At 67.3% G+C, this 20,567-nt stretch overlaps 2 protein-coding genes across 2 annotated transcripts; one reads left to right on the forward strand and one right to left on the reverse strand.

The window, feature by feature from the left end:
- The first annotated feature begins 33 nt into the window (after positions 1-33).
- NELFE (negative elongation factor complex member E) lies at positions 34-8,291 on the forward strand. Its single transcript, XM_065657989.1, is given in 12 exon segments — positions 34-179; positions 1,121-1,193; positions 1,460-1,477; positions 1,480-1,603; positions 1,733-1,742; positions 2,619-2,693; positions 2,823-2,857; positions 3,355-3,497; positions 4,948-5,092; positions 5,799-5,853; positions 6,389-6,491; positions 6,993-8,291. Coding segments are annotated over 12 exon segments (939 nt in total). The 5' UTR covers positions 34-104; the 3' UTR covers positions 7,076-8,291.
- On the reverse strand, positions 8,281-20,245 carry CFB (complement factor B; the record flags this gene model as incomplete). The annotated part of the gene is given in 12 exon segments (XM_065657987.1): positions 8,281-8,442; positions 9,220-9,269; positions 10,278-10,410; positions 11,266-11,369; positions 13,075-13,154; positions 14,672-14,822; positions 15,603-15,720; positions 16,694-16,791; positions 17,164-17,301; positions 17,672-17,773; positions 20,092-20,143; positions 20,145-20,245. Coding segments are annotated over 12 exon segments (1,271 nt in total), but the record flags the coding sequence as incomplete, so codon positions are not given.
- Between the last annotated feature and the right edge of the window lie 322 nt (positions 20,246-20,567).

Genomic DNA, 20,567 nt, shown 5'->3' on the forward strand with positions numbered 1-20,567 from the left:
TGCGGCCTGCGGCGTTGCCAGGGAAACCGCCGGGTTTTTGTCCCCCCCCCGGGCCACGCGTGTCCCCAAGTGTCCCCCCCCCGTGTCCCCAGTGTCCCCCGGCCATGCTGGCGCTGCCCGCGGCGCTCACGGAGGAGGAGGAGACGCTGCAGAAACGATTCGCGAAACTGCGGAAGAAAGTGAGGCCTGCGGGGGGACTGTGGGCCTGGGGGGGGATTGTGGGCCTGGGGGGGGGATTGTGGGCCTGGGGGGGATTGTGGGGCTGGGGGGGTTCATGGGGGGCTTGGGGGGGCTCCGGAGGGGCTCTGTGGGGCTGGGGGGGGGTCATGGGGGTCTTGGGGGGGTTCTATGGGCCACAGGAGCCTTGGGAGGGCACTTTTGGGGGGTCCTGGGGGGTTCTGTGGGGCCATGGGGGGGTCAGGGGGGGTCCTATGGGGCTGGGGGAGGCACAGGGGGGGTTCACGGGGGTCTTGGGGGGGTTCTATGGGGCCATAGGGGGCTTGGGAGGGCACTTTTGGGGGGTCCTGGGGCTCTGGGGGGGGTCATGGGGGGCGCGGGGGGGGTCCTGGGGGGCTCTATGGGGCCATGGGGGGTCAGGGGGGGTCCTATGGGGCTGGGGGAGGCACAGGGGGGGTCATGGGGGTCTTGGGGGGGACTCTATGGGGCCATAGGGGGGCTTGGGAGGGCACTTTTGGGGGTCCCGGGCTCTGGGGGCTCTATGGGGCCATGGGGGGGTCGGGGGGGTCCTATGGGGCTGGGGGAGGCACAGGGGGGGTCATGGGGGTCTTGGGGGGGTTCTATGGGGCCACAGGGGGGCTTGGGAGGGCACTTTTGGGGGGTCCCGGGGCTCTGGGGGGGTCATGGGGGGCGCTGGGGGGGTCCTTGGGGGCTCTATGGGGCCATGGGGGGGGTCGGGGGGGGTCCTATGGGGCTGGGGGAGGCACAGGGGGGTTCACGGGGGTCTTGGGGGGGTTCTATGGGGCTAAGGGGGGCTCCAAGAGCCACTTTTGGGGGGTCCTAGGGGCCCTATGGGGCCGGGGGGGGTCATGGGGGTCTCTCTGGAGACCCTGTGGGTCTGGGGGGGTCTCTGACCCCCCCAATTTCTCTCCCCCCCCCCCAGAAAAAGGCGCTGCTGGCACTGAAGAAGCAGCAGAACTCGGGGGGCCCCAGCGCCCAGGGGGGCATCAAACGCTGTAAGGGGGGGGCCCGGACGCCTGGGTCCCCTATGGGAGGCGGGGGTCCCCAAAATTTATCGACTTCCCCCCCCCCCAAAACCCACTTGTCCCCCCCCCATCCCCATTTTGGGTGGACTTTGCCTCTTTTTTCACCTCCCCACGTAATTCTCAGCCGTTCCCGTGCGGCTTTTTGCGCCGTTTGCTCCCGTTTTCGCGCGGTTTTTTTGCGCCCCCCCCCGCCCTGGGCTCTGACCCCCCCCTTTTTTGTGTGTCCCCCCCCCCAGCCATGTCAGACCAGCCCCCCTGGACACGGCCACGGCCACCGAACAGGCCAAGCTGCTGGTCAAGTCGGGCGCCATCAGCGCCATCAAGGCCGAGAACAAGAACTCGGGGTTCAAACGCTCCCGCACCCTCGAGGGAAGCTCAAGGTGGGACCCCCCCCGAAAATTAGGGCCCCCCCCAAACCTTCCTGGGCCCCCACAGAACCTCCAGATCCTCAGAAACCCCCCTGCACCCCCAATTTCCCCCCAGTTTGAATGCTCTTGAATGCTGGAGAGGAAGCTCAAGGTGGGGCACCCCTAAAATTTGGGACCCCCCCCAAACCCTCCTGGGTCCCCCCAAACCCTCCTGGGTCCCCCCAAATCCTCCTGGGTCCCCCCAGAACCTCCAGACCCCCAGAAACCCCCCCCACCCCCCAATTTCCCCCCAATTTTCCCCCACTTTAAATGCTCTTGACTGCTCGAGAAAAAGCTCAAGGTGAGATCCCCCACGAAACTAGGGACCCCCCCCCAAAATTAGGGGACACCCCCAAACCCTCCTGGTTCCCCCCAGAACTTCCAGACCCCCAGAAACCCCCCAGAGCCCCCAATTTCCCCCCGCTTCGAGTGCTCTTGAACACTTGAGAGGAAGCTCAAGGTGGGACCTCCCCCAAAATTAGGGACCCCCCAAATTAGGGACCCCCCCCCAAACTCTCTTGGGCCCCCCCACAACCTCCCAGACCCCCCCAAACCCCTATAGACCTCGCCAGCCCCCCCCAAATCCCCAGTTCCCACCATTTCTGTGCCCCCCCCCGGGTATCCTGACATTGTCATGGCCCCCCCCAAAGTTTTGGGGCTCCCCCAGCCCCCCCAAACCCCAAGAGACCCCCCCCCAAACCCTTGTACCCCCCAAACGTTTGTGCATCTCCCCCAAATCCCCATAAACCCCCCAGGACACCTCATTCCCCCCCCCCCCAATTTTTGGGGTCCCCCCCAGACTTCTGTGACCCCACCCCCAGGTGACCCCCAAAACTCCCCATCACCCTCATGCACTTCCCCCCCCCCCCCCCCCGCCCAAACCCCCCTAAAAACCCCAAAACCCCGAGTTGGGGGGGAACACACACCTTGGGGCTCCCCCCTCCCCCTATAAAAATTTGGGGCCCCCCTCACTCCGTGTCCCCCCCAGGACCCCGAAAAGGGCCCGACCCCCACGTTCCAGCCCTTCCAACGCAGCGTCTCGGCCGACGACGACTCCCAGGAGGTACCGACCCCACTTTTTTTGGGGGGGGGGGGGCACACACACTTGGGTACCCCCGACTGGGGGTGAGACCCCCCCCAAAATGTTGGGGGGGGGAAACACAAGCGTTTTATTCCCATTTACTCTCTCCAGTCGCGGCGCCCCCAGCGAAAATCCCTTTATGAAAGGTGAGACCCCCCCCCCCCACCAAAGCCCCATGACTTTGGGGACCCCACCCCCCCCCATAACCCCCCCATGATCCCCCCACCCTGTAACCCCCCCCATGATTTTGGGGGGCCCCCCACCCCATGACGCCTCCCCATGATTTTGGGGTCCCCCTGACCCCCCCACCCCATAAGCCACCCCCATGATTTTGGGGGCCCCCCACCCCATAAACTCCTCCCATGATTTTGGGGATTCCCCCCCCATAACCCCCCCCATGATTTTGGGGGCCCCCCACCCCATAAACTCCTCCCATGGTTTTGGGGATTCCCCCCCCCATAACCCCCCCATGATTTTGGGGGACCCCCACCCCATAAACTCCTCTCATGACTTTGGGGATTCCCCCCCATAGCCCCCCCATAATCCCCCCAATATTTGCCCCCCCCGTACCTGCCCCACACCCCCCCATGATTTTGGGGCCCCCCCGTAACCCCCCCCCCATAATTTTGGGGCCCCCCCGCAGCTTCGTCAGCGCCAGCGAGCGGCTGCGGGAGCCCGAGGGGGGGGGCGGGCGCGGGGACCCCCCCGAACGGGGGGAGCGACGGCTCGAGTGGGACCAGGAGCCCCCCGAGAATGAGGAGAGAGGCCGGGAGGGGCCGTTCCGCAGTAAGGGGGGGCTTGGGGGGGTCCCGGGGGGGTTTCGGGGAGCAGGAGGTGCCCCCATAGGAGACAAATGGGGCTGGAAAGCACCATTTGGCAGTATGGGGGGGGGAAACTGGGGGGACATTTTGGGGGGTCTTGGGGGGGGGGAGGTTGAGGAGGTTTTGTGGGGGTGGGGAGGGTCCCTGTGTCCCCAAGTGGGGGGGTCTCTGGGGGAGTCCCTGTGTCCCTGAGGGGGTCCTGGGTGCTGGGGGGGGGGTCCCTGTGTCCCCAAGGGGGGGTCCTTGGGGGGGGTCCCTGTGTCCCTGAGGAGGTTCTGGGTCCTTGGGGGGTCCCTGTGTCCCCAAGAGGGGGTCCTTGGGGGGTCACTATGTCTCTGAGGAGGTTCTGGGTGCTGGGGGGGGGTCCCTGTGTCCCCAAGGGGGGGTCCTTGGGGGGGTCCCTGTGTCCCCAAGAGGGGGTCCTTGGAGGGGTCCTTGTGTCCCTGAGGAGGTTCTGGGTGCTGGGGGGGGGTCCCTGTGTCCCCAGTTGGGGTTCTTGGGGGGGTCCCTGTGTCCCTGAGGGGGTCCTGGGTGCTGGGGGGGTCCCTGTGTCCCCAAGGGGGGTCCTTGGGGGGGCCCTGTGTCCCTGAGGGGGTCCTGGGTGCTGGGGGGGGTCCTTGTGTCCCCAAGCGGGGGCTCTTGGACACTGGGACCATTGGAGGGGGGGGTCCCTGTGTCCCTGAGGGGGTCCTGGGGGGGGGTCCCTGTGTCCCCAAGGGGAGGTCCTTGGGGGGAGGTCCTTGTGTCCCTGAGGAGGTTCTGGGTGCTGGGGGGGGTCCCTGTGTCCCCATTTGGGGGTCCTTGGGGGGGCTCCCCTGTGTCCCTGAGGAGGTTCTGGGTGCTGGGGGGGTCCTTGTGTCCCCAAGTGGGGGTCCTTGGGGGGGGTTCCTGTGTTCCTGAGGGGGTCCTGGGTGCTGGGGGGGGGGTCCCTGTGTCCCCATTTGGGGGTCCTTGGGGGGCTCCCTGTGTCCCTGAGGAGGTTCTGGGTGCTGGGGGGGTCCCTGTGTCCCCAAGGGGGGTTTTTGGGGGGTCCCTGTGTCCCTGAGGGGGTCCTGGGTGCTGGGGGGGTCCTTGTGTCCCCAAGGGGGGGTCCTTGAGGGGGTCCCTGTGTCCCTGAGGGGGGTCCTTGGGGGGAGGTCCTTGTGTCCCTGAGGAGGTTCTGGGTGCTGGGGGGGGGTCCCTGTGTCCCTGAGGGGGTCCTGGCGGGGGGGTCCTTGTGTCCCCAAGCGGGGGCTCTTGGACACTGGGACCATTGGAGAGGGGTTCCTGTGTCCCTGAGGAGGTTCTGGGTGCTGGGGGGGGTCCCTGGGGGGGTCCCTGTGTCCCCGAGTGGGGTGTCCTGGACACTGTGACCATGGGGGGGGAGGGGGGGGGTCCTGTCCCCCCCAACCCCCCGTGTCCGCCCCCCCCTCCAGGGTCGGACTCGTTCCCCGAGCGCCGCCCCCCCCGCAAGGGGAACACGCTGTACGTGGCGGGGGGGGAGCTGAGCCCCGAGCTGCTCCGCACCGCCTTCGCGCCCTTCGGCGCCATCATCGACCTCGCCCTGGACACGCCCCGCAAGTGGGTGGGGCCTGGTGGGGCGGGGCTGCAGGGGGCGGGGTCACAGGGGGCGGGGTTATGGGGGAGGGGCTGTGGGGATGAATGGGAACCGTGGGATCAATGACACCCCAGGGACATGCCCCCAAGTGGGCGGGGCTCGGGGGTGGGCGGGGTTAAGGGGGTGGGACCATGGGATCAATGACACCCCAGGGACACGCCCCCAAAGTGGGCGGGGCTTGGGGTGGGTGGGGTTAAGGGGGCGGGACCATGGGATCAATGACACCCCAGGGACATGCCCCCAAGTGGGCGGGGCTCGGGGGGGCGGGGCCATGGGGATCAATGACACCCCAGGGAACGTGCCCCCAAGTGGGTGGGGCTTGGGGTGGGTGGGGTTAGGGGGGCGGGGCTAAAGATTGAGGGTGGAGTCACAAGCTGGGCGGGGCTAAAGGCTGTGGGAGGAGCTGGAATTTGTAGGCGGGGCTTAGAATGGGGTGGGGCCAGCACTTGGGTGGGGTCAGTGGGTGGGGCTAAGGCTTGTGGGCGGGGCCAGGAGTTGGGGGTGTGGCCATAGCTTAGGGGCGGGGCTAAACTATGTGGGCGGGGCCATAAGACAGAAGTAACTGGGGGGGCTGAGCCCAGAGGATTGTGGGAGGGGGTGTGGCCAAATTGGGGGGCTCTGGGTGTGGCCTCTGTGGCCCCGCCCACCGTGTTGGCCCCGCCCCTCCAGCTGCGCCTTCGTCACCTACGAGAAGATGGAGTCGGCGGATCAGGCCATGGCCGAGGTGGGGGGGCCCAGGGTTTGGGGGGGTCCCTTGGGGGTTTGGGGGGGTCCCCAGGGGGTTTTGGGGGATTGCGGAGGGTTTTGGGGGGCCTGGTGGGGGGGGCAGGGGGCTGGGGGGCCCCTCGGGGGAGTCCCTGGGGGGTTTTGGGGGGGGTCCTAAGGGGTTGGGGGGTCCCAGAGGGTTTTGGGGGGGTCCTGGGGGTGTTTTAGGGTCGGGGGGGGTCTGGGAGGGAGTCTCTGGGGGCTTTTGGGGAGTCGCATGGGGTTGGGGGGTGTCTGAGTGCCCCCCACTGAATGGGACAAGTTTGGGGGGGTCATTGATTTTCAGGGGGATTTGGGGGTGTCACCCCCCCCCCCCCCCCCCAGACACAGTGACCCCCTGTGTTTCCCCAGCTGAATTGGGGGGGGGTGGAGCTTTGGGGGGGTCACAGGGGAGTTGTGGGTTCGGGGGAGGGGGCAGAAGGGGTTCAGGGGTGTCCGGGGGGTTTTGGGGGTTGTTTTGGGGTCCGTGGCCCCCCCTGACCCCCCCGTTGCAGCTGCACGGGGCGGTGGTGCAGGACGTGCAGCTGCGGGTCAGCATCGCCCGCAAGCAGCCGCTGCTGGACGCGGCCACCGGGAAATCGCTCTGGGGGTCCCTGGGTGAGATTTGGGGGGCCCGGGGCGGGGGGGGGGGGCAGGGGGGTTCGGGGGTCCTGGGCGGGGGGGGATGGGGTCCCTGCCCCCCCATTTCGGCCGCTGCGCGGGGTGGGGGTGCAGGATGAGCGGTTGTGGGTTGGGGGTTCTTGGCGGTTTGGGGGTTCGCTGCAAGTTTGGGGGGGTCAGGGGGATGTGGGGGGGTCCTGAGTGATGGGGGGTGGACAGGGGGTTTCGGGGGGGGTCCCTGGGTGAGTAGGGGGGGACCATGGGGGGTCCTGGGTGATGGGGGGGGGGGGGGGGATGGGGAGTCCGGATGGGGGGGACAGGGGGGTCTCGGGGGGTCCCTGGTGGGGCTGGGGGGACATGGGGGGACCTCGGGGTTGGGGGGGGACGCTGGGGCACATGAGGGTCCCACAAGACCTGGGCGGGGGGGGCGGGTCTTTTGGGGAACCCCCTGACCCCCCCGGCCCCCCCATGGCCCCCCTGACCCCCCCGGCCCCCCAGCGGTGAAGAACAGCGCCAAGGGTTCGCACCGGGACAAGCGCTCACAGGTTGTTTACAACGAGGACATTTTCGGGGGACAGTGAAGGGACAACGAGGACAATTCGGGGGGACAACGAGGCCACCGCCCCCACCCCGTTTTTATTGTCACGCACCGGGGAGGGGCCCCGCGGCCCCCGAACGTCCCCGACGTGTCCCCAAATGCGCAACAAGGAGCAGCCGCAGGTCGTGTCTCCGTTGTTGCGTCCCCAATGTCCCCATGTCCCCTCATGTCCCAATGTCCCCATGTCCTCTCATGTCCCAGTGACCTCCAGGGTCCTAGAGCCCCCCCCCAAGTGAACCCCAGGGTCCTAGAGAACCCCAGTGACCCTGAGTCATGTCCCCATGTCCCTTCATGTCACCATGTCCCCCCGCATCCCCATTATCCCCCAATGTCCCCATGTCCCCTCACACCGCACGGTCCCCAATGTCGCCATGTCCCCCCATATCCCACTGTCCCCAGTGTCCCCATGTCCCCCCATGTTGCAGTGACCCACAGGTGCCACAGGGTCCTAGAGCCCCCACAGTGAACCAGAGTGACCTCCAGGGTCCTAAAGCCCCCCCCCAGTGACCCCCAGGGTCTTAGAGCCCCCACAGTGACCCTGAGTCATGTGCCCCCCCATCCCCATTGTCCCCCAATGTCCCCATGTCTCCCCACATCCCCATTATCCCCCATTGTCCTCATGTCCCCCCACATCCCATTGTCCCCAATGTCCCCATGTCCCCTCATCCCCCCCTGTTCCAGTGACCCACAGGTGCCACAGGGTCCTAGAGCCCCCACAGTGACCCAGAGTGACCTCCAGGGTCCTAAAGCCCCCCCCCAGTGACCCCCAGGGTCCTAGAGCCCCCCCAGTGACCCTGAGTCATGTGCCCCCCCCATCCCCATGTCTCTATGTCCCCCCACACCCCACTGTCCCCAATGTCCCCATGTCCCCCTACATCCCACTGTCCCCAGTGTCTCCATGTCCCCCCACATCCCACTGTCCCCAGTGTCCCCATGTCCCCCCCATGTTCCAGTGACCCACAGGTGCCACAGGGTCCTAGAGCCCCCACAGTGAACCAGAGTGACCTCCAGGGTCCTAAAGCCCCCCGCCAGTGACCCCCAGGGTCCTAGAGCCCCCCCAGTGACCCTGAGTCATGTCCCCATGTCCCCTCATGTCCTCATGTCCCCCCACATCCCCATTATCCCCCGATGTCCCCATGTCCCCCCACATCCCCATGGTCCCCCAACGGCCCCCCACTCTCCCCCGATGTCCCCCGCCGTGTCCCCTCAGGGCAGGAACTCGACGTCCCCCCCCAGGTGCCCCCTCAGCCAGGGCAGCACCTCGAACACGTTGATGTGAAAGTCGCGGGCGAAGTTGGGGGCGCGGGGACGGTGACAAACGTCCAGCACCCCAAAACTGATCACGCCCACCTGGGGCAGCGGGGCCGCGGGGTCACCCCAGAGCCCAGCCCAGTCCTCCCAGTATCCCCAGTGCCCCCCCCACCATTCCCAGTCCTCCCAGTATCCCCAGTGCCCCCCCCACCATTCCCAGTCCCTCCCAGTATCCCCAGTGCCCCCCCCACCATTCCCAGTCCCTCCCAGTATCCCCAGTGCCCCCCCCACCATTCCCAGTCCCTCCCAGTATCCCCAGTGCCCCCCCCCCCATTCCCAGTCCCTCCCAATCTCCCCAGTGCCTCCCCCACCATTCCCAGTCCCCCCAGTCCCTCCTAGTGCTCCCCCCACCATTCCCAGTCCCTCCCAGTATCCCCAGTGCCCCCCCCCACCATTCCCAGTCCCTCCCAGTATCCCCAGTGCCCCCCCCACCATTCCCAGTCCCTCCCAATCTCCCCAGTGCCCCCCCCACCATTCCCAGTCCCTCCCAGTATCCCCAGTGCCCCGCCCACCATTCCCAGTCCCCCCAGTCCCTCCTAGTGCTCCCCCCACCATTCCCAGTCCCTCCCAGTATCCCCAGTGCCCCGCCCACCATTCCCAGTCCCTCCCAGTATCCCCAGTGCCCCCCCCCACCATTCCCAGTCCCTCCCAGTATCCCCAGTGCCCCCCCCCACCATTCCCAGTCCCTCCCAGTATCCCCAGTGCCCCCCCCACCATTCCCAGTCCCTCCCAATCTCCCCAGTGCCCCCCCCACCATTCCCAGTCCCTCCCAGTGCCCCCCCGCCATTCCCAGTCCCTCCCAGTATCCCCAGTGACCTGGAAGTGCCGCTTCCCCCTGGTGACAATGACGGGACCCCCAGAGTCACCTGTGGAGGGGGAACTGGGATGTACTGGGAGGCACTGGTCTGTACTGGGGAGGCACTGGTGGTGTTCTGGAGAGTGCCTGGGGGTGCCCTCGCCCATACTGGTTTATACTGGTCTATACTGGGACTGACTGCAGCAGGTGTTGGGGTCCATCTGTGGCCCTGGGGACACTGGGCTGTACTGAGGGGGTTCCCTGATCCATACTGGTCCATACTGTCCCATACTGGTCTATACTGGTGTGTGGTGGTTTATACTGGTTTGAACTGGGACTGACCGCGGCAGGCGTTGGGGTCCACCTGGGGACGCTCTGGGAGGCACTGGGAGGGGTTCCCTGGCCCATACCGTTCCATACTGGTCTATACTTGTCTATACTGGCCTGTACTGGTTTGTACTGGTTTGCACTGGTTTGAACTGGGACTGACCATGGCAGGTGTTGGAGTCCACCTGGGGATGCTCTGGGAGGCACTGGGTGGGGTTCCCTGGCCCATACCGTTCCATACTGGTCTATACTTGTCTATACTGGCCTGTACTGGTTTGTACTGGTTTGTACTGGTTTGAACTGGGACTGACCGCGGCAGGTGTTGGGGTCCACCTGGGGCCCTGGGGACGCTTTGGGAGGCACTGGGGGGGGTTCCCTGGCCCATACCGTTCCATACTGGTCTATACTGGCCTGTACTGGTTTGTACTGGTTTGAACTGGGACTGACCGCGGCAGGTGTTGGGGTCCACCTGGGGACGCTCTGGGAGGCACTGGGGGCGGTTCCCTGGCCCATACCGTTCCATACTGGTCTATACTTGTCTATACTGGCCTGTACTGGTTTGTACTGGTTTGTACTGGTTTGAACTGGGACTGACCGCGGCAGGTGTTGGGGTCCACCTGGGGCCCTGGGGACACTCTGGGAGGCACTGGGGGGGGTTCCCTGGCCCATACCATTCCATACTGGTCTATACTTGTCTATACTGGCCTGTACTGGTTTGTACTGGTTTGTACTGGTTTGAACTGGGACTGACCGCGGCAGGCGTTGGGGTCCACCTGGGGCTCGCTGCCCCCCGAGCACAGGAACCGGGGGGTCACCACGTCCTCCAGGGCGCTGACGTTGGCGTAGGGGGGGGCGCGCAGGGCGTCGGCCTCACAGGGACCCCGCTGCGGCAGAGGTCACGGGCAGGTCAAGGTCAAGGTCAAGGGGGACACGGGGACGTGGGGGGTCAGGGCAGACGGACATGGAAGGGACAGGGACAGAGGGACACGGGGGAACAGACCAACACGGGGGGGACAGACGGACACGGGGGGGTGGATGGGGACATGGGAGGGGACAGACGGACACAGGGTGGATGGGGACACAAAGTGGGGGGACAGATGGACGTGGGGGGGACAGACGGACACGGGGGGTGGATGGGGACACAAAGTGGGGGGACAGATGGACACGGGGGGGACAGATAGACATGGGGGGTGGATGGGGACACGGGAGGGGACAGATGGATGTGGGGAGGACAGACGGACACGGGGTTGGATGGGGACAGGGAAGGGGACAGACGGACATGGGGGGTGGACAGATGGACACGAGGGGTGGATGGGGACAGGGGAGGGGACAGACGGACACGGGGGGGACAGACAGACACGAGGGGTGGATGGGGACAGGGGAGCGGACAGACGGACACGGGGGGGACAGACGGACACGGGGGGTGGATGGGGACAGGGGAGCGGACAGACAGACACGGGGGGGACAGATGGACACGGGGGATGGATGGGGACACAAAGTGGGGGGACAGACGGACACGGGGTTCGATGGGGACAGGGGAGGGGACAGACGGACACGGGGGGGACAGCCGGACGTGGAGGGGACAGATGGACACAGGGGTGGATGGGGACAGGGGAGCGGACAGACGGACACGGGGGGGACAGACGGACACAGGGGGTGGATGGGGACAGGGGAGCGGACAGACGGACATGGGGGGGACAGCCGGACATGGGGGGGACAGCCGGACACGGGGTCCCCACCTGGTCCCCCAGCTTGAGGCGGATGTGGCGCCGCTGCAGCTCCGAGGGGCTCCGGGGGGACACGAAAAACGCCTCGAGGGACGTGGGGGGCAGCAGGAGGCGCCCTGGGGACCCCAAAGTCGGCCCAGTGCCCCCCAGTAGCCCCAGTGTCCCCCAGTAACCCCAGTGCCCCCAGTAGCCCCAGTGCCCCCAGTAGCCCCAGTGCCCCCCAGTATCCCCAGTGCTCCCAGTAACCCCAGTGCCCCCAGTAACCCCAGTGCCCCCCAGTAACCCCAGTGTCCCCAGTAGCCCCAGTGTCCCCCAGTAACCCCAGTGTCCCCAGTAGCCCCAGTGCCCCCCAGTGTCCCCAGTAGCCCCAGTGTCCCCCAGTAACCCCAGTGCCCCCAGTAGCCCCAGTGCCCCCAGTAGCCCCAGTAACCCCAGTGCCCCCCAGTAGCCCCAGTGCTCCCAGTAACCCCAGTGCCCCCCAGTAGCCCCAGTGCCCCCAGTAACCCCAGTGTCCCCAGTAGCCCCAGTGTCCCCAGTAACCCCAGTGTCCCCAGTATCCCCAGTGCCCCCCAGTATCCCCAGTGCTCCCAGTAGCCCCAGTGTCCCCAGTAACCCCAGTGCCCCCCAGTAGCCCCAGTGCCCCCAGTAACCCCAGTGCCCCCCAGTAACCCCAGTGTCCCCAGTAACCCCAGTGCCCCCCAGTAACCCCAGTGTCCCCAGTAGCCCCAGTGTCCCCCGAGTAACCCCAGTGCCCCCAGTAACCCCAGTGCCCCCCAGTAGCCCCAGTGTCCCCAGTAACCCCAGTGCCCCCCAGTAACCCCAGTGTCCCCAGTAGCCCCAGTGTCCCCCGAGTAACCCCAGTGCCCCCAGTAACCCCAGTGCCCCCCAGTAGCCCCAGTGCCCCCAGTAACCCCAGTGCCCCCCAGTAACCCCAGTGCCCCCAGTAGCCCCAGTGTCCCCCAGTAACCCCAGTGTCCCCAGTAACCCCAGTGCCCCCAGTAACCCCAGTGTCCCCAGTAGCCCCAGTGTCCCCCAGTAGCCCCAGTGTCCCCCAGTAACCCCAGTGCTCCCCAGTAACCCCAGTGTCCCCAGTAGCCCCAGTGTCCCCCAGTAACCCCAGTGCCCCCAGTAACCCCAGTGCCCCCAGTAGCCCCAGTGTCGCCCAGTAGCCCCAGTGTCCCCCGAGTAACCCCAGTGCCCCCCAGTAACCCCAGTGCCCCCAGTAACCCCAGTGCTCCCCAGTAACCCCAGTGCTCCCCAGTAACCCCAGTATCCCCAGTGTCCCCAGTAACCCCAGTGCCCCCAGTAACCCCAGTGCCCCCAGTAGCCCCAGTGTCGCCCAGTAGCCCCAGTGTCCCCCGAGTAACCCCAGTGCCCCCCAGTAACCCCAGTGCCCCCAGTAACCCCAGTGCTCCCCAGTAACCCCAGTGTCCCCAGTAGCCCCAGTATCCCCAGTGTCCCCAGTATCCCCAGTGCCCCCTCCATTCCCAGTCCCCCCAGTCCCTCCCAGTATCTCCAGTGCCCCCCCTCCCCTGCCATTCTTGGGTTATTTTGGGGGGTTTCGGGGTTATTTTGGGGGTCGCTCGCTGTGCTCCCCGCAGCTGCTCTGGGGTTATTTGGGGTGATTTTGGGGTGATTTTGGGGGGTTTTGGGGTCACTCCCGGTGCTCCCCGCAGCTGCTCTGGGGTTATTTGGGGTGATTTTGGGGTGATTTTGGGGTGATTTGGGGGTTTTGGGGTCACTCACGGTGCTCCCCGCAGCTGCTCTGGGGTTACTTGGGGTGATTTTGGGGTGATTTTGGGGGGTTTTGGGGTCACTCACGGTGCTCCCCGCAGCTGCTCTGTTGGGGCGGCAGCCGCAGGGCCTGTGAAGCCGCTTTGGTGCAGGGGAGACAAATGGGGCTGGGGGGGAAATGGGGGTCAGGGACCCACACATTGCCCCATAGAGCCCCCCAGCCCCATAGAATAACCCCCAGCTTCCCCCAGCCCCATAGAATGACCCATAGACCCCCCCAGCCCCATAGACTGACCCATACACCCCCCAGACCCATAGAATGACCCATAGACCCCCAGACCCATAGAGTGACCCATAGACCCCCAGCCCCATAGACTGACCCATACACCCCCCAGCCCCATAGACTGACCCATAGACCCCCAGCCCCATAGACTGACCCATAGACCCCCCCAGCCCCATAGAATGACCCCCAGCCCCTCCAGCCCCATAGACTGACCCATAGACCCCTCCAGCCCCATAGAATGACCCCCAGCCCCTCCAGCCCCATAGACTGACCCATAGACCCCCAGCCCCATAGACTGACCCATAGACCCCTCCAGCCCCATAGAATGACCCCCAGCCCCTCCAGCCCCATAGACTGACCCATAGACCCCCCAGCCCCATAGAATGGCCCCCAGACCCCCCCAGCCCCATAGACTGACCCATAGACCCCTCCAGCCCCATAGAATGACCCCCAGCCCCTCCAGCCCCATAGACTGACCCATAGACCCCTCCAGCCCCATAGACTGACCCATAGACCCCCAGACCCATAGAATGACCCATAGACCCCCCAGACCCATAGAATGACCCATACACCCCCCAGCCCCATAGACTGACCCATAGACCCCTCCAGCCCCATAGACTGACCCATAGACCCCCAGACCCATAGAATGACCCATAGACCCCCCAGACCCATAGAATGACCCCCAGCCCCTCCAGCCCCATAGACTGACCCATAGACCCCTCCAGCCCCATAGAATGACCCCCAGCCCCTCCAGCCCCATAGACTGACCCATAGACCCTCCAGCCCCATAGACTGACCCATAGACCCCTCCAGACCCATAGAATGACCCACAGACCCCCCCAGCCCCATAGAATGACGCCCAGCCCCTCCAGCCCCATAGACAGCCCCATAGGCCCCCCCCAGCCCCATAGAATGACCCCCAGCCCCTTCAGCCCCATAGACAGACCCATAGGCCCCGCCCCCTCCACGCCCCGCCCCCCTCCACGCCCCGCCCCCCTCCAGGCCCCGCCCATTCGGGCTACGCCCCTCCAGGCCCCGCCCCCCCCTCCAAGCCCCGCCCATCCAGGCCCCGCCCATCCAGGCCCCGCCCACTCAGGCCCCGCCCATCCAGGCCCCGCCCCCCGCCCCCCCCCCAGCCCCGCCCCCCAGGCCCTGCCCCTCCAGGCCCCGCCCATCCAGGCCCCGCCCCCTCCAGCCCCCCCAAGCCCGCCCATCCAGGCTCCGCCCATCCAGGCCTCGCCCCCCTCCAGGCCCCGCCCCCTCCAGCCCCCGCCCCTCCAGGCCCCGCCCCTCCAGGGCCCGCCCCCTCCAGGCCCCGCCCCCCCTCCAAGCCCCGCCCCCCCCCCCGGCCCCCCCCCCCCCCCCGGCCCCCCCCCCCCCCCCCCGGCCCCGCCCAATCACCGCGCGCCGGCCGAGGGCTCGAGCGCCCCCTGCAGCTCCAGCAGCGCCACGTCGTAGTCGTAGAACTCGGGGACCCCCCGGTCCCGCCGCCCCCCCAGCTGGAACTGGGGGTGCACGAACAGCCCCGACACCCCCCGGCGAACACGGGGACCTGGGCGGGGGACACACGGACACGCGGGGCTGGGAGGGGACCCCAAAAAACACGGGGAACCCCCAAAAAACCCCAGGGAACCCCCCCCCCCCAAAACACCTTGGGAACCCCCAAAACCTCATGGAGCCCCAAAATCCCTGGGACCCCCCAAATAACTTCGGGACCCCCCCCCCAAAACTCTGCTACCCCACCAAATAAACTCTGGGAATCCCCAAAAACTCCTGGGACCCCCCCTAAATCCCCCAAACAACCCGGGAAGCCCAAAATCCCCTGGGATTTCCCCCAAAACTCTGCGACCCCCCCAAAAAAATCCTGGGACCTCCCAAAACCCCCCAAACTCCCCAGGACCCCCCAAACACCTTGGGAACCCCCACAAACCCCCCTGCTCCAGGGGACCCAGGCGTCCGGGGTTCCCGTCCCAAAGGGACCCAGGCGTCCGGGAGACCCTGAGCCCCACCCCAAAAAAGGGACCCAGGCGTCCGGGAGATCCTGAGCCCCACCCCAAAAAAGGGACCCAGGCGTCCGGGAGACCCTGAGCCCCACCCCAAAAAAGGGACCCAGGCGTCCGGGAGACCCTGAGCCTCACCCCAAAAAAGGGACCCAGGCGTCCGGGCCCCCCGCACCCGCATCCACGCTGATCTAGGGACACCCCAAACCCCTCCAGGACCCCCCAAAACCCCTGCTCCAAGGGACCCAGGCGTCCGGGGACTCCCCCAAAAATGGACCCAGGCGTCCGGGGACCCCTCCCAAAGGGACCCAGGCGTCCGGGCCCCCCCGCACCCGCGTCCACGCTGATCCAGGCCGCCTGGTCCTCGGGGGTGAAACAATGAGCCGCCGTCAGCACGAAGTGGGGGGACACCAGGGCCCCCCCACAGCGCTCCTGGCCCCGCCCCGGCCGCTGCAAAGGGGGCGGGGTCACACACCAGGGGGCGGGGCCAGAGCCCCCCCGAGTGACCCCCGGGGTCCCAGAGCCCCCCCAGTGACCCCGAATAACCCCCAGGGTCCTAAAGCCCCCCCCAGTGACCCCGAGTGACCCCCAGGGTCCCAGAGCCCCCCCAGTGACCCCCAGTGACCCCAGGGTCCTAAAGCCCCCCCAGTGACCCTGAGTGACCCCCAGGGTCTTAGAGACCCCCCCAGTGACCCCCAGGGTCCTAAAGCCCCCCAGTGACCCCCAGTGACCCCCAGGGTCCCAGAGCCCCCCCAGTGACCCCCAGTGACCCCCAGGGTCCTAAAGCCCCCCCCAGTGACCCCGAGTGACCCCCAGGGTTCTAGAGCCCCCCAGTGACCCCAAATAACCCCCAGGGTCCTAAAGCCCCCCAGTGACCCCCAGTGACCCCCAGGGTTCCAGAGCCCCCCCCAGTGACCCTGAGTGACCCCCAGGGTCTTAGAGACCCCCCCAGTGACCCCCAGGGTCCTAAAGCCCCCCAGTGACCCCGAATAACCCCCAGGGTCCTAAAGCCCCCCCAGTGACCCCCAGTGACCCCCAGGGTCCCAGAGCCCCCCCAGTGACCCTGAGTGACCCCCAGGGTCTTAGAGACCCCCCCAGTGACCCCCAGGGTCCTAAAGCCCCCCCAGTGACCCCAAGTGACCCCCAGGGTCCCAGAGCCCCCCCAGTGACCCCGAGTGACCCCCAGGGTCCTAAAGCCCCCCCAGTGACCCCGAGTGACCCCCAGGGTCCGAAAGCCCCCCCCCCCCAGGGTTCTAGAGCCCCCCAGTGACCCCGAATAACCCCAGGGTCCTAAAGCCCCCCAGTGACCCCCAGTGACCCCCAGGGTCCTAAAGCCCCCCCAGAGACACCCAGTGACCCCCAGGGTCCCAGACCCCCCCAGAGCCCCCCAGTGACCCCGAGTCCTGTCCCCCCCGTTGCTCACGGTGACGGTGACAATGACAATCCAGGGGTTCTTGTCTCTGTCCCCCGCGCTCTTGTGCTCCCGGCTCAGCCCACACAGCCCCAGCACGTCGCTCTCGTCTGGGGGGGGACGCACAAATTTGGGGGGTCGGGGGGGGTTTTGGGGTGTCCCCCCCCCGTACCCATCATGCTGTGCAGCGCCTCCTGCAGGCCGGGGGTGGTTTTGGGGTCTGGGAGGTTTTGGGGGCTCTATGGGGGTTTGGGGGCTCTATGGAGGTTTTGGGGGTTCAGGGGGGTTTTGGGGGTTCAGGGGGGTTTTGGGGTCCCCCCCCCGTACCGATCATGCTCTGCAGCGCCTCCTGCAGGCCGGGGGTGGTTTTGGGGTCTGGGAGGTTTTGGGGGCTCTATGGGGGTTTGGGGGCTCTATGGGCTGTTTTGGGGGTTCGGGGGGGTTTTGGGGGGTCAGGGGGGTTTGGGGTCCCCCTCCGGTACCGATCATGCTCTGCAGCGCCTCCTGCAGGTCGGGCAGCCCCCGCAGCAGGAACACGTGCTGCTCCCCGTCCTTGTGCGAGGCCAAAGCGTTGAGGGTTTCGGGGTGCACCAGCTCCCCCACCCCGAACACGTACACGTCTGGGGGGGCGGGGGGGTCAGGGGGGTCCCCCCAAACCCCCCTGACCCCCCGAAACCAGCCCTGAGCCCCCCAAAGCCAACAGACCCACCCCCCCCCCCAAACATGTTCAGGGTTTTGGGGTTCACCAGCTCCCCCGCTCCCAAAATAGGGGGGGCCCCAAAATCCAAAAGACCCCCCAGTTCCCCCCAGTTCCCCCCAGTTCCTCCCAGTGCCTCCCAGTGCCTCCCAGTCCCCTCCCAGTCCCTCCCAGTCCCCTCCCATTTCCCCCCAGTCCCTCCCAGTATAACCCAGTATGGCTCCCAGTGCCCCCCAAAGCGCCCTCCCCATGCCCCCCAGCCCCTCCCAGTGCCTCCCAGTATAACCAGTTACCCAGGAAATCCTCGCGGTCGTTCCGGGGGTCCCTCCCAATGCTCAGCAGCTCCCGGATCCGGTGCAGGGCGGGAACTGGGGACCCCCCCATGTTCACCCGGCCTGGGGGGACGGGGGGTCAGGGGCACTGGGACGGACTGGGAGGGACTGGGGGAAACTGGGGGGGATTTGGGGGGCAGCTGGGGGGGGTTTAGGGGAGGTTGGGGTGGCTGGGGGGGGCACTGGGGGGCACTGGGGGGAACTGGGAGGGAGCTGGGAGCACTGGGAGGGAACTGGGAGAGACTGGGGGGAACTGGGGGGGCACTGGGAGGGAACTGGGAGAGCACTGGGGGGAACTGGGAGCACTGGGAGGGAACTGGGAGAGGACTGGGGGGAACTGGGGGGACACTGGGAGCACTGGGAGAGAACTGGGAGCACTGGGAGGGCACAGGGAGGGACTGGGAGGGAACTGGGAGGGAACTGGGAGGGAACTGAGAAGACTGGGAGAGCACTGGGGGAACTGGGAGCACTGGGAGGGACTGGGAGGGACTGGGAGGGAACTGGGAGAGCACTGGGAGGCACTGGGAGGGACTGGGAGGAACTGGGAGGGACTGGTGGGCACTGGGAGAGCACTGGGAGGCACTGGGAGGGACTGGGAGGGACTGGTGGGCACTGGGAGGGAACTGGGAGCACTGGGAGGGAACTGGGAGAGCACTGGGGGGAACTGGGAGCACTGGGAGGGCACTGGGAGGGACTGGGAGGGAACTGGGAGAGCACTGGGAGGCACTGGGAGGCACTGGGAGGGACTGGGAGGAACTAGGAGGGAACTGGAAGGGAACTGGAGAGCACTGGTGGGAACTGGGAGCACTGGGAGGGAACTGGGAGCACTGGGAGGGACTGGGAGGGACTGGGAGGGAACTGGGAGGGACTGGGAGGGACTGGTGGGCACTGGGAGGCACTGGGAGGGACTGGGAGGAGCTGGGAGGGAACTGGGAGAGGACTGGGGGGAACTGGGAGCACTGGGAGGGAACTGGGAGGGACTGGGAGGGAACTGGGAGGGACTGGGAGGGAACTGGGAGAGGACTGGTGGGCACTGGGAGGCACTGGGAGAGCACTGGGGGGAACTGGGGGCACTGGGAGGGACTGGGAGGGAACTGGGAGCACTGGGAGGGACTGGGAGGAACTGGGAGGGACTGGGAGGGACAGGGAGGGAATTGGGAGGGACTGGGAGGGAACTGGGAGAGGACTGGGGGGAACTGGTGGGCACTGGGAGAGGACTGGGGGGAACTGGGAGAGGACTGGGGGGAACTGGTGGGCACTGGGAGCACTGGGAGGGACTGGGAGGAACTGGGGGATATTTGGGGTCTAGGGGGGCACTGGGGGGAACTGGGAGGGACTGGTGGGCACTGGGAGGCATTGGGGGGGCACTGGGGGGAGGCACCGAGAGTTTTGGGGTGTCCGGGGGGGTCCGGGGGGGTCCCCACCGTCGGTCATGATGGTGGGTTGGTGACCGGGGGGGGTCCCAGGGTTGGGGGGTCCCCGGGGTTTTGGGGGGTTTTGGGGTGTCCGGGGGTTTGGGGTGTCCGGGGGGGTTTTGGGGTGTCCGGGGGGGTCCCCACCGTCGGTCATGATGGTGGGTTGGTGACCGGGGGGGGTCCCAGGGTTGGGGGGTCCCAGGGGTTTTGGGGGGGGTTGGGGTGTCCGGGGGGTTTGGGGTGTCCGGGGGGGTTTGGGGTGTCCGGGGGGGGTCTGGGGGGGTCCCCACCGTCAGTCATGATGGTGGGCTGGTGACCGGGGGGGGTCCCAGGGTTGGGGGGTCCCAGGGGTTTTGGGGGGTTTTGGGGTGTCCGGGGGGGTTTGGGGTGTCTGGGGGGGTTTTGGGGTGTCTGGGGGGTTTTGGGGTGTCTGGGGGGGTTTTGGGGCATCCGGGGGGTTTGGGGTGTCCGGGGGGGGTTCGGGGTGTCCGGGGGGGTCCCCACCATCGGTCATGATGGTGGGTTGGTGACTGGGGGGGGTCCCAGGGTTGGGGGGTCCCAGGGGTTTTGGGGGGTTTTGGGGTGTCCGGGGGGTTTTGGGGTGTCCAGGGGGGTTTTGGGTGTCCGGGGGGTTTGGGGTGTACGGGGGGGTTTGGGGATCCCAGGGGGTTTTGGGGTGTCCAGGGGGGTTTGGGGTGTCCGGGGGGTTTGGGGTGTCCGGGGGGGTTTCGGGGTGTCCGGGGGGTTTGGGGTGTCCGGGGGGTTTTGGGGTGTCTGGGGGGGTTTTGGGGTGTCCGGGGGGTTTGGGGTGTCCGGGGGGGTCCCCACCGTCGGTCATGATGGTGGGTTGGTGACCGGGGGGGGTCCCAGGGTTGGGGGGTCCCAGGGGTTTTGGGGGGGTTTTGGGGATCCCGGGGGGTTTTGGGGTGTCCGGGGGGGTTTCGGGGTGTCCGGGGGGGTCCCCACCGTCGGTCATGATGACGATGACGTGGCGGGTGCTGTTGGTGACCGGGGGGGGGGCGCAGCCCCCGCAGCTGCTCCCCCCGCTCCTGCTGCACCAGCAGCTCGTACACGGCGCGCAGGGCGGCCTGGGGGTTGGTCCCCGGCTTCTGCGCGTGGGCTGGGGGGGGCTGGGGGTCAGCGCACCCCCAAACCCCCCCTGAGCCCCCCAAGCTCCCCCCCCGCACCCCCCTCACTTTGTACGGGCCTGGGCTACGGGGCCTGTTGCTTGGGGGGGGTCCCAAAGGGGGTCCTGGGGGGTCAGTGCACCCCAACCCCCCCCCCCCCCGACACCCCAAAACCCCCCAAGTCCCCCCCAACCCCCCCTCCCCGCCTTGGACCCCCCAATATCCCCCCGGTTCAAACGCTCCCAGAGAAACTCAAGGTGGGCGCCCCCCCCCCAAAATTAGGGACCCCCCCAGGACCCCCAGACCCCTATAACC

This window comes from Caloenas nicobarica, unplaced genomic scaffold, assembly GCF_036013445.1.
Source record: "Caloenas nicobarica isolate bCalNic1 unplaced genomic scaffold, bCalNic1.hap1 Scaffold_1681, whole genome shotgun sequence".
Taxonomy (NCBI): domain Eukaryota; kingdom Metazoa; phylum Chordata; class Aves; order Columbiformes; family Columbidae; genus Caloenas; species Caloenas nicobarica.